This window comes from Rhinoderma darwinii, unplaced genomic scaffold, assembly GCF_050947455.1.
Source record: "Rhinoderma darwinii isolate aRhiDar2 unplaced genomic scaffold, aRhiDar2.hap1 Scaffold_418, whole genome shotgun sequence".
NCBI classification, from domain to species: Eukaryota; Metazoa; Chordata; class Amphibia; order Anura; family Rhinodermatidae; genus Rhinoderma; species Rhinoderma darwinii.
Genome location: NW_027463737.1, coordinates 17,791 through 30,030, shown reverse-complemented (window position 1 = coordinate 30,030; position 12,240 = coordinate 17,791). Strand labels below are relative to the sequence as shown.

At 47.2% G+C, this 12,240-nt stretch overlaps 1 protein-coding gene across 1 annotated transcript in view; it reads right to left on the bottom strand.

Annotated features, from left to right (window-relative positions):
* Window positions 1-754: 754 nt before the first annotated feature.
* LOC142709960 (rho GTPase-activating protein 33-like) overlaps window positions 755-12,240 on the bottom strand; it is a gene marked incomplete at its 3' end in the record, with an annotated part of 28,638 nt that continues 17,152 nt past the window's right edge. The window contains exons 4-12 of the mRNA XM_075848499.1: window positions 11,869-11,949; window positions 4,934-5,071; window positions 4,737-4,829; window positions 4,043-4,165; window positions 2,870-2,947; window positions 2,718-2,784; window positions 1,593-1,649; window positions 1,325-1,474; window positions 755-857 (exon numbers count right to left, since the gene is read on the bottom strand). Of these exons, the coding sequence (XP_075704614.1) occupies window positions 755-857; window positions 1,325-1,474; window positions 1,593-1,649; window positions 2,718-2,784; window positions 2,870-2,947; window positions 4,043-4,165; window positions 4,737-4,829; window positions 4,934-5,071; window positions 11,869-11,949 (890 nt within the window). The remainder of the gene's footprint in view (window positions 858-1,324; window positions 1,475-1,592; window positions 1,650-2,717; window positions 2,785-2,869; window positions 2,948-4,042; window positions 4,166-4,736; window positions 4,830-4,933; window positions 5,072-11,868; window positions 11,950-12,240) is intronic.

Genomic DNA, 12,240 nt, shown 5'->3' with positions numbered 1-12,240 from the left:
ATAGGAGCAGTATTATAGTAGTTATATTCTTGTATATAGGGGCAGTATTATAGTAGATATATTCTTCTATATAGGAGCAGTATTATAGTAGTTATATTCTTGTATATAGGGCAGTATTATAGTAGTTATATTCTTGTATATAGGGGGCAGTATTATAGTAGTTATATTCTTGTATATAGGGGCAGTATTATAGTAGTTATATTCTTGTGTATTTTTGCCCTTAGTATCGGTATAGTAAAAATCTTCACTTTATTTTGTCAAGATATTGCGTGAATGGTTTTTTAATGTGATAACCACTTTTTTGAGGAAAAAAATATATCCCCACTCTTGGCGGTTCACTACTCTGCGGAGGGCGACACTGAGCACAGGAAATCCGTGTTCTATCCTGGGGCGCGATGCGAGTGACATTCAGAATAGTAAAGAGATTCGGCAGACGTCCTTCCCCTGTGACTGGATGGGAATGATTGCTGCAGCCTCATGTTATATCTTAAAAGTGACTGGACTCAAATAGAACGTCAGCTCTGTTGGCGAGCCATCGATGCAGAAAAGAAAACAGAATCTAAAAAATCAGGGCACATCTGGAATCTAATCTAAAAATCCTGTTAATCCTGCGGCTTCAACATCTGGAAAACTAAGTTTCCGTAACCCAGCAGGAGAAAACAGGACACGGACGCCTGGTTGTTATTCACTGTATCTGCCGTCTGACGTCTTCCTGAGGAAGGAGACGACTGATGAGCGAATCTACAAGACTAACCGGAGTTTCTGGATGTTGGAGGTGACGCCCGAGAGGCGATATATACCGTCCACTACTCCGTATTTTTCTATGAATTGAGTGCAGGAGACCAAGACTCTGGGAACTGCAAAACAAAAAAAAAAGGATTAAGAGAATTACATAAAAGAGAAATACTGGTGGAGCAGGTTTTAGTGATACCGAACACATGCGTTTTACTAGTCCAGAATATAAAGGAAAAGGCCATATTCAGAAATGTCAACCCTGAACCCTCCTCCCTATGAATAGGATCCATGGATGAATATACTTTGGTTGGAAATGTTCCTTATTCGTCAAGTCGATCATGAGATATTTACGGGCATGAAGTTCTGCTCCCTATAGAATAGATTGTGGGTCAGTAAAAAAAAAATATTAATTTGGTCGCCCTGGGCGTGGTCCGCAATGACCTTCTATATGGAAATCAACAGCCTGTGATGTATCCCCATAATATAGTAGGAAACAATGGGGTGCAATACTGCAAAATACGCCGACGCACCCCAATGGTAAAACGTCCAGAACATTTAGTTAGACTCCATCTTTGTTACTCCGTCTTACCTTCTTCCCCTGAATCCAGCAGATGCTCCCCCAAGTCAGTCCCAAACACCCTCTCCCGGAGGATCCCGCGTTGTCGCAGACGTTGCTTGCTCGGCCTGGAAGCCATAAAACTACGCAGTAACCCCGCCAGCTTTCCATGACGACGACACACTAAGGAGCAGAAGAGAAGTGTGTGAAACGCGTAGCTGTGACTGGAGGGACGGGGGGGGGCATGACGGACAGACGGGCGTATGAAATGTTGTCAAAGACGTAGGGTCCGGTATCTCACCTGGTCTGGGAAAGTTGGAGCCATGCGGAGATGTGATGGACAACTTTATATCACCTTCTGTGAACAGACAGACAGGTAACAAAAAGGTACAAGACAGCGGAGCCGAAGCCGTACACGTAAGCCTGCCGGAAGAGAGCGCTGCACAAGAGAGACCTCACACACAAGAGACCCACTCCGATATAAAGGGCACCTATCACTAGGACAGATCCATTTAATTAGGGTAATCCATAAGGTTTGCTAATAAAGGCAAGTGGTCCCCAAAGTGCCAAACGGGGGGGGGGGGCAATATCTAGGCTGTAAGTAAATATATACATGCTGCCCCTCAATGAGCAAAAGCGCCAAGAGGGGCGTCCCTGCCCCATTCAAGATAGAAAGTGCAAGGGTATCATGTGATCCCTCTTAGTGTTTCTGATTGGCCAAGAGGCCTCATTATTAGGCAGCGAGCGCCATATGCAATACACGATAGATCGCCACTTTATGGGGGTATCCTGATGGCCCAACTTAAAGGAACCCGTCCATAATAACAGATGCCCTTTAAATTCACAATTTGGAACACGACGCGCTAATCTACAGACCTTTAAATATGACGTCCCCTAAATCAGAGATGGAATTTTAAAGGGGTCTATATAAGATATTCAGAACGCTACGTTGTTTGCAAAGACGGGATCTGGATACAGAACCCCAACCCGTTCTACCTACGCGGGTCATCATACTCGGTGCACGGATAGGAAAGCTTGCTGGGCAGGGGAGAGATCGGAATTGTTAGTCTGTGAGGCAAGCAAAAAAGAAATGTCACAGATATGCAGGGGGGGGGTGGGGGAGGGGCACAAAATATATAGTAGCGGGGGGTGCAGATCGGTCAATGGTTGGGGTTCCCTGATCTAGAGAAAGGCGACTAATGATGAAAAGGAGAAAAGTGGTAAAGGTCGTCAGAAAGACGCTGATCCACGTTGTATAGAATGACAGAGCGGATACAACATTGAGCGACACGGAGCCACTGGAGACGACGGCTTCACAAACAGCTCTGCAAAAAGCCTGCGGTATATGAGGGAGTGATTATAGAACGGGCTGGGAGCAGAGGTCCCCCAGGTGCCCGCCGTACAGGATGGGCGCAGAGGATAGTACCTGCAGCTGGAGACGGGTTCTTATTGTCGGTGATGAGCTGGACACACTCGCTGGGGAAGAAGCCCACCTGAAGAAGGAAGAGCAAGTACAGGAAGAAATCAGAGCTCTGCGCATTACACCGGGCGGATCACACACCACGGACCACGTCTCACCTGGAAGCTGTGTTTCCCTCTCCACCAACTAGTGTCTTCCCGCGGGGGCATATCAATGACCGACACAATATCTCCAACCTGTCAGCAGAGCAAGACGTATAGTCAGAGAGCACAGGTATGTGCTGCTGGACAACCTGCCCCTCTCCTAACATACTCTGTGCTGCTGGACAACCTGCTCCTCTCCTAACATACTCTGTGCTGCTGGACAACCTGCTCCTCTCCTAACATACTCTGTGCTGCTGAACACACTGCTCCTCTCCTAACACTCTGTGCTGCTGAACACACTGCTCCTCACCTGACATACTCTGTGCTGCTGAACACACTGCTCCTCTACTAACATACTCTGTGCTGCTGAACACACTGCTCCTCTCCTAACATACTCTGTGCTGCTGAATACACTGCTCCTCTCCTAACATACTCTGTGCTGCTGAACACACTGCTCCTCTCCTAACATACTCTGTGCTGCTGAACACACTGCTCCTCTCCTAACATACTCTGTGCTGCTGAACACACTGCTCCTCTCCTAACATACTCTGTGCTGCTGAACACACTGCTCCTCTCCTAACATACTCTGTGCTGCTGAACACACTGCTCCTCTCCTAACATACTCTGTGCTGCTGAACACACTGCTCCTCTCCTAACATACTCTGTGCTGCTGAACACACTGCTCCTCTCCTGACATACTCTGTGCTGCTGAACACACTGCTCCGCTTCTGACATACTCTGTGCTGCTGAACACACTGCTCCTCTCCTAACATACTCTGTGCTGCTGAACGCACTGCTCCTCTCCTAACATACTCTGTGCTGATGAACACACTGCTCCTCTCCTAACATACTCTGTGCTGCTGAATACACTGCCCCTCCCACTATATCACTCAGTCTATGACCTCCCACTAGATTAGCACATTCCTCTCCTGACATACTCTGTGCTGCTGGAGAACCTGCTGCTCCTACTATGTATCTCTCAGTCTATGACCTCTTACTAAATCAGCACACTCGTCTTCTGACATACTCTGTGCTGCTGAGTACACTGCTCCTTCCACTACGTATCTCTCAGTCTATGAATACACACCAGATCAGTACACTCCTCTCCTGACATACTCTGTGCTGCTGGGGATCCTGCTCCTTCCACAATGTAACTCTCAGTCTGTGACACAAAACTTAGTTTCTTACCTCAAAGGAAAGTTCGTCTGGAGCTTGCGCAGTGTAGCGTTTGATCACATGTGCGGCAGCAATAGCCGGAACATTGATTGACGCCTCTTCGTTAACGAGGAGCCGGTTACCGTGATTATCAATCTAGAGCACAGAACATTCATCATCATCATCATCATCAAGGATACCGGACATTGTGCTTTTGGATAAAACGATGCTGCACTACCAACTCCCATCATTGAAATTAAATTGGTTATATTGTATTCCTATAATTGTGGGGTGACATTTTTGGGTTGCCGGTTGCGATGTCAATGAGATCACCGATTACTAGGAGTTAAAACGGCCATACAGCCAATAAAATAACTTTTCTTTGTCAAAAACTTGAAGGGGTTAAAGAATATATATATATATATATATATATATATATATATATATATATAGAAAGCCCCCAAAATCGCATCTATCTACTTTGCCAGGGGTGCTCATCATGGAGCGCAGCCATCAAAATGGGCCTCCCTCCTGGTTCCCACCAACACAACCCTCAATACTAGGAAAGGGGGGGTCTAACGCCTGTTGGCCCTCCAACATTCCCATCCCTTGTAGGTAAAGAGAAGGTCCTCGAGGTCGTCCTGCCCCGTTTTTGCAGAGTGTTGGAGTAAAGGGAGGGGTGTCAAGGATAGACCGCACAAAGTCTACGGTGGGTCCATAGTCTTACCTCCATCCAGTTGAGTATAGGGCCGCAGTTGATGTTGCTGTCCACAATTCCAGAAAGAGCCTTTAAATATCGTGAAAGAAGTGGAGCCAGGAGCTGCGGATATATTTGTAGCGGGAGACATCATGCATTAAAATTAGGCAGAAACGAGTGACATATCTTTAATGACATGACGTCAAACAATGTCACGTGACACGCACCTGACCCTGAGGTGGTAGTTCACGGCGAGGGGGCAGTTCAAGCAACTGAGAGAAACGTCGATCGAAAATACAACGGTGGAGGTTGGAGTCAAGGACCTGAAAATCTTCATAGCTGCGTAAAACGGACCAGGTGCGACCCTAAAAAGAGAAAATGAGAAAGAAGAAGGACAGACATGGAGCAGATATAAGACGAAGGTGGTGTGAAAGTGTACAACCATGAACGAGAGCCGTGTGAGACATGCCAAGATGGTGGATTAGAAGGACAAAGAAGGATCGAAACGATGGACCCAGAGGATGAAGAGACAAACGGAGACAGTGGATGAGGGACAAAGGAACATTTTGAGACTTTCAAAGGCATAGTGGATTTAAAGGATAAAGAGGCAGGTTGAGATGTCAGGCCTGGTGGACAAAGATGAGGTGAAAGAATACATCTAGTAAACAAAGATGAGGGTGAGATGGTAACCTAGAGGACAAGGATAAGGTGAGATGGTAGACCTAGAGGACAAAGATAAGGTGAGATGGTAGACCTAGAGGACAAGGATGAGGGTGAGATGGTAGACCTAGAGGACAAGGATAAGGTGAGATGGTAGACCTAGAGGACAAGGATGAGGGTGAGATGGCAAACCTAGAGGACAAGGATGAGGGTGAGATGGTAGACCTAGAGGACAAGGATAAGGTGAGATGGTAGACCTAGAGGACAAGGATAAGGTGAGATGGTAGACCTAGAGGACAAGGATGAGGGTGAGATGGTAGACCTAGAGGACAAGGATAAGGTGAGATGGTAGACCTAGAGGACAAGGATGAGGGTGAGATGGTAGACCTAGGGGACAAGGATAAGGTGAGATAGTAAACCTAGAGGACAAGGATAAGGTGAGATGGTAGACCTAGAGAACAAGGATAAGGCGAGATGGTAAACCTAGAGGACAAGGATAAGGTGAGATGGTAGACCTAGGGGACAAGGATAAGGTGAGATGGTAGACCTAGAGGACAAGGATGAGGGTGAGATGGTAGACCTAGAGGACAAGGATGAGGGTGAGATGGTAGACCTAGAGGACAAGGATGAAGGTGAGATGGTAGACCTAGAGGACAAGGATAAGGTGAGATGGTAGACCTAGAGGACAAGGATAAGGTGAGATGGTAGACCTAGAGGACAAGGATAAGGTGAGATGGTAGACCTAGGGGACAAGGATAAGGTGAGATGGTAGACCTAGAGGACAAGTATGAGGGTGAGATGGTAGACCTAGAGGACAAGAATGAGGGTGAGATGGTAGACCTAGAGGACAAGGATAAGGTGAGATGCTAGACCTAGAGGACAAGGATAAGGTGAGATGGTAGACCTAGAGGACAAGGATAAGGTGAGATGGCAGACCTAGGGGACAAGGATGAGGGTGAGATGGTAGACCTAGAGGACAAAGATAAGGTGAGATGGTAGACCTAGGGGACAAGGATAAGGTGAGATGGTAGATCTAGAGGACAAGGATGAGGGTGAGATGGTAGACCTAGAGGACAAGGATAAGGTGAGATGGTAAACCTAGAGGACAAGGATAAGGTGAGATGGTAGACCTAGAGGACAAGGATAAGGTGAGATGGTAGACCTAGAGGACAAGGATAAGGTGAGATGGTAGACCTAGAGGACAAGGATAAGGTGAGATGGTAGACCTAGGGGACAAGGATAAGGTGAGATGGTAGACCTAGAGGACAAGTATGAGGGTGAGATGGTAGACCTAGAGGACAAGAATGAGGGTGAGATGGTAGACCTAGAGGACAAGAATGAGGGTGAGATGGTAGACCTAGAGGACAAGGATAAGGTGAGATGGTAGACCTAGAGGACAAGGATAAGGTGAGATGGCAGACCTAGGGGACAAGTATGAGGGTGAGATGGTAGACCTAGAGGACAAGAATGAGGGTGAGATGGTAGACCTAGAGGACAAGGATAAGGTGAGATGCTAGACCTAGAGGACAAGGATAAGGTGAGATGGTAGACCTAGAGGACAAGGATAAGGTGAGATGGCAGACCTAGGGGACAAGGATGAGGGTGAGATGGTAGACCTAGGGGACAAAGATAAGGTGAGATGGTAGACCTAGGGGACAAGGATAAGGTGAGATGGTAGATCTAGAGGACAAGGATGAGGGTGAGATGGTAGACCTAGAGGACAAGGATAAGGTGAGATGGTAGCCCTAGGGGACAAAGATGAGGGTGAGATGGTAGACCTAGAGGACAAGGATAAGGTGAGATGGTAAACCTAGAGGACAAGGATAAGGTGAGATGGTAGACCTAGAGGACAAGGATGAGGGTGAGATGGTAGACCTAGAGGACAAGGATAAGGTGAGATGGTAGACCTAGAGGACAAGGATGAGGGTAAGATGGTAGACCTAGAGGACAAGGATAAGGTGAGATGGTAGACCTAGAGGACAAGGATGAGGGTGAGATGGTAGACCTAGGGGACAAGGATAAGGTGAGATGGTAGACCTAGAGGACAAGGATAAGGTGAGATGGTAAACCTAGAGGACAAGGATAAGGTGAGATGGTAGACCTAGAGGACAAGGATAAGGTGAGATGGTAGACCTAGGGGACAAGGATAAGGTGAGATGGTAGACCTAGAGGACAAGTATGAGGGTGAGATGGTAGACCTAGAGGACAAGAATGAGGGTGAGATGGTAGACCTAGAGGACAAGGATAAGGTGAGATGGTAGACCTAGAGGACAAGGATAAGGTGAGATGGTAGACCTAGAGGACAAGGATAAGGTGAGATGGCAGACCTAGAGGACAAGGATAAGGTGAGATGGCAGACCTAGGGGACAAGGATAAGGTGAGATGGCAGACCTAGGGGACAAGGATAAGGTGAGATGGTAGATCTAGAGGACAAGGATGAGGGTGAGATGGTAGACCTAGAGGACAAGGATAAGGTGAGATGGTAGCCCTAGGGGACAAAGATGAGGGTGAGATGGTAGACCTAGAGGACAAGGATAAGGTGAGATGGTAAACCTAGAGGACAAGGATAAGGTGAGATGGTAGACCTAGAGGACAAGGATGAGGGTGAGATGGTAGACCTAGAGGACAAGGATAAGGTGAGATGGTAGACCTAGAGGACAAGGATGAGGGTGAGATGGTAGACCTAGAGGACAAGGATAAGGTGAGATGGTAGACCTAGAGGACAAGGATGAGGGTGAGATGGTAGACCTAGGGGACAAGGATAAGGTGAGATGGTAGACCTAGAGGACAAGGATAAGGTGAGATGGTAAACCTAGAGGACAAGGATAAGGTGAGATGGTAGACCTAGAGGACAAGGATAAGGTGAGATGGTAGACCTAGAGGACAAGGATAAGGTGAGATGGTAGACCTAGGGGACAAGGATAAGGTGAGATGGTAGACCTAGAGGACAAGTATGAGGGTGAGATGGTAGACCTAGAGGACAAGAATGAGGGTGAGATGGTAGACCTAGAGGACAAGGATAAGGTGAGATGGTAGACCTAGAGGACAAGGATAAGGTGAGATGGTAGACCTAGAGGACAAGGATAAGGTGAGATGGCAGACCTAGGGGACAAGGATGAGGGTGAGATGGTAGACCTAGAGGACAAAGATAAGGTGAGATGGTAGACCTAGGGGACAAGGATAAGGTGAGATGGTAGATCTAGAGGACAAGGATGAGGGTGAGATGGTAGACCTAGAGGACAAGGATAAGGTGAGATGGTAGCCCTAGGGGACAAAGATGAGGGTGAGATGGTAGACCTAGAGGACAAGGATAAGGTGAGATGGTAAACCTAGAGGACAAGGATAAGGTGAGATGGTAGACCTAGAGGACAAGGATGAGGGTGAGATGGTAGACCTAGAGGACAAGGATAAGGTGAGATGGTAGACCTAGAGGACAAGGATGAGGGTGAGATGGTAGACCTAGAGGACAAGGATAAGGTGAGATGGTAGACCTAGAGGACAAGGATGAGGGTGAGATGGTAGACCTAGGGGACAAGGATAAGGTGAGATGGTAGACCTAGAGGACAAGGATAAGGTGAGATGGTAAACCTAGAGGACAAGGATAAGGTGAGATGGTAGACCTAGAGAACAAGGATAAGGCGAGATGGTAAACCTAGAGGACAAGGATAAGGTGAGATGGTAGACCTAGAGGACAAGGATGAGGGTGAGATGGTAGACCTAGGGGACAAGGATAAGGTGAGATGGTAGACCTAGAGGACAAGGATAAGGTGAGATGGTAAACCTAGAGGACAAGGATAAGGTGAGATGGTAGACCTAGAGGACAAGGATAAGGTGAGATGGTAGACCTAGAGAACAAGGATAAGGTGAGATGGTAGACCTAGGGGACAAGGATAAGGTGAGATGGTAGACCTAGAGGACAAGGATAAGGTGAGATGGTAAACCTAGAGGACAAGGATAAGGTGAGATGGTAGACCTAGAGGATAAGGTGAGATGGTAGACCTAGAGGACAAGGATAAGGTGAGATGGTAGACCTAGGGGACAAGGATAAGGTGAGATGGTAGACCTAGAGGACAAGTATGAGGGTGAGATGGTAGACCTAGAGGACAAGAATGAGGGTGAGATGGTAGACCTAGAGGACAAGGATAAGGTGAGATGGTAGACCTAGAGGACAAGGATAAGGTGAGATGGTAGACCTAGAGGACAAGGATAAGGTGAGATGGCAGACCTAGGGGACAAGGATAAGGTGAGATGGTAGATCTAGAGGACAAGGATGAGGGTGAGATGGTAGACCTAGAGGACAAGGATAAGGTGAGATGGTAGCCCTAGGGGACAAGGATAAGGTGAGATGGTAGACCAAGAGGACAAGGATGAGGGTGAGATGGTAGACCTAGAGGACAAGGATAAGGTGAGATGGTAGACCTAGAGGACAAGGATGAGGGTGAGATGGTAGACCTAGAGGACAAGGATAAGGTGAGATGGTAGACCTAGAGGACAAGGATGAGGGTGAGATGGTAGACCTAGGGGACAAGGATAAGGTGAGATGGTAGACCTAGAGGACAAGGATAAGGTGAGATGGTAAACCTAGAGGACAAGGATAAGGTGAGATGGTAGACCTAGAGGACAAGGATAAGGTGAGATGGTAGACCTAGAGGACAAGGATAAGGTGAGATGGTAGACCTAGGGGACAAGGATAAGGTGAGATGGTAGACCTAGAGGACAAGTATGAGGGTGAGATGGTAGACCTAGAGGACAAGAATGAGGGTGAGATGGTAGACCTAGAGGACAAGGATAAGGTGAGATGGTAGACCTAGAGGACAAGGATAAGGTGAGATGGCAGACCTAGGGGACAAGGATGAGGGTGAGATGGTAGACCTAGAGGACAAAGATAAGGTGAGATGGTAGACCTAGGGGACAAGGATAAGGTGAGATGGTAGATCTAGAGGACAAGGATAAGGTGAGATGGTAGACCTAGAGGACAAGGATAAGGTGAGATGGCAGACCTAGGGGACAAGGATGAGGGTGAGATGGTAGACCTAGAGGACAAAGATAAGGTGAGATGGTAGACCTAGGGGACAAGGATAAGGTGAGATGGTAGATCTAGAGGACAAGGATGAGGGTGAGATGGTAGACCTAGAGGACAAGGATAAGGTGAGATGGTAGCCCTAGGGGACAAAGATGAGGGTGAGATGGTAGACCTAGAGGACAAGGATAAGGTGAGATGGTAAACCTAGAGGACAAGGATAAGGTGAGATGGTAGACCTAGAGGACAAGGATGAGGGTGAGATGGTAGACCTAGAGGACAAGGATAAGGTGAGATGGTAGACCTAGAGGACAAGGATGAGGGTGAGATGGTAGACCTAGGGGACAAGGATAAGGTGAGATGGTAGACCTAGAGGACAAGGATAAGGTGAGATGGTAAACCTAGAGGACAAGGATAAGGTGAGATGGTAGACCTAGAGAACAAGGATAAGGCGAGATGGTAAACCTAGAGGACAAGGATAAGGTGAGATGGTAGACCTAGATGAGGGTGAGATGGTAGACCTAGAGGACAAGGATGAGGGTGAGATGGTAGACCTAGATGAGGGTGAGATGGTAGACCTAGAGGACAAGTATGAGGGTGAGATGGTAGACCTAGATGAGGGTGAGATGGTAGACCTAGAGGACAAGGATGAGGGTGAGATGGTAGACCTAGATGAGGGTGAGATGGTAGATCTGGAGCAAATAGTGTATGTTGAGAGTCAGACTGATTTGTGAACCAAAGAACAATAAGACTGGTTGAGATGGAGCACCCAAAGGACAATGAGATGCATTGAGGTGGTGGACATAGAGACTGAATAGAAGGGTTAAGACTCTAGAACCCAAGTAGAAAAACAACAACATTGTAAGATGATGAACGCAAAGACAAAAGAGACAAGACTAGATGAGGTCTGTAAAGAACAACGTACAAACAAATGAAGATGTTGTAATCATTAATTGACTTGTCTACCGGCGATCGTCAAGGTCTGAGGAGGCTTCTGAGCATCTCATTAAATCTGACGTCCTATTTTCATAGAACAATGTTTTAATTATAAAACCACCAAAGTGAATTGAAAAGATACAAAAAGTCAGACCAGGACTATTAATAGGGGTAGCGGGAGATAAGCGGCGGCCCCCGGGGGGGAACACAACTTAAGGGGTCACTGAATTCAGCTTTAATTGGATACACGGCCGTCGTGCTCTGCATCATTATAGCAATGAGGGCCAAGATGCAGAATAGCTACAAATTACATCGAGGTTGGGCGTGTGTATATTAGGGGGAGGGTCACACAGCGTCCTCCCGCAGATGGAGAAGACTATGTTGCAGCTTCAAGGGTATGTGTACGTATATTACCATTGTAACCAATCAGATGCATTCATTTGTATTGTTACCTATACCATAGAAATGAATTGGCAAAATTGTCATGGTTGCTATGGGCAACATCACGGTTGTCCTGTGCGCCTCATTTTCCTTTATAGCACCCACCTGACATGTGACTTGCACAATGTAAACAGCCTCCGATTCGCTAACATTGGAGTCCTCCGGGCGAGAGTCGGATAGAGAAAGCTGGAAGACATGACGGGCATCAGTCACTGCGCGGTAGTCACAGGCAAGTGGTCTTTGTTTGATTTAAAGGGCCAGCACACTAGAAATCCTAAAGGGCTGCCCAATACATTCTTGAGCCTTTCTTTATATATTCTAGCTCAGGACAACACTGTATAATGTTAATTATGTGATTCGCAAATCTGGATCATGCAACTTTGCCTTGACCTGTGCTTGATCGTCATCGGGAACGATCGCCGCCTGCTTTGATCTACTGACTGGGATTCTGCCTGCCGATGCTGTTGCTATGGGAGA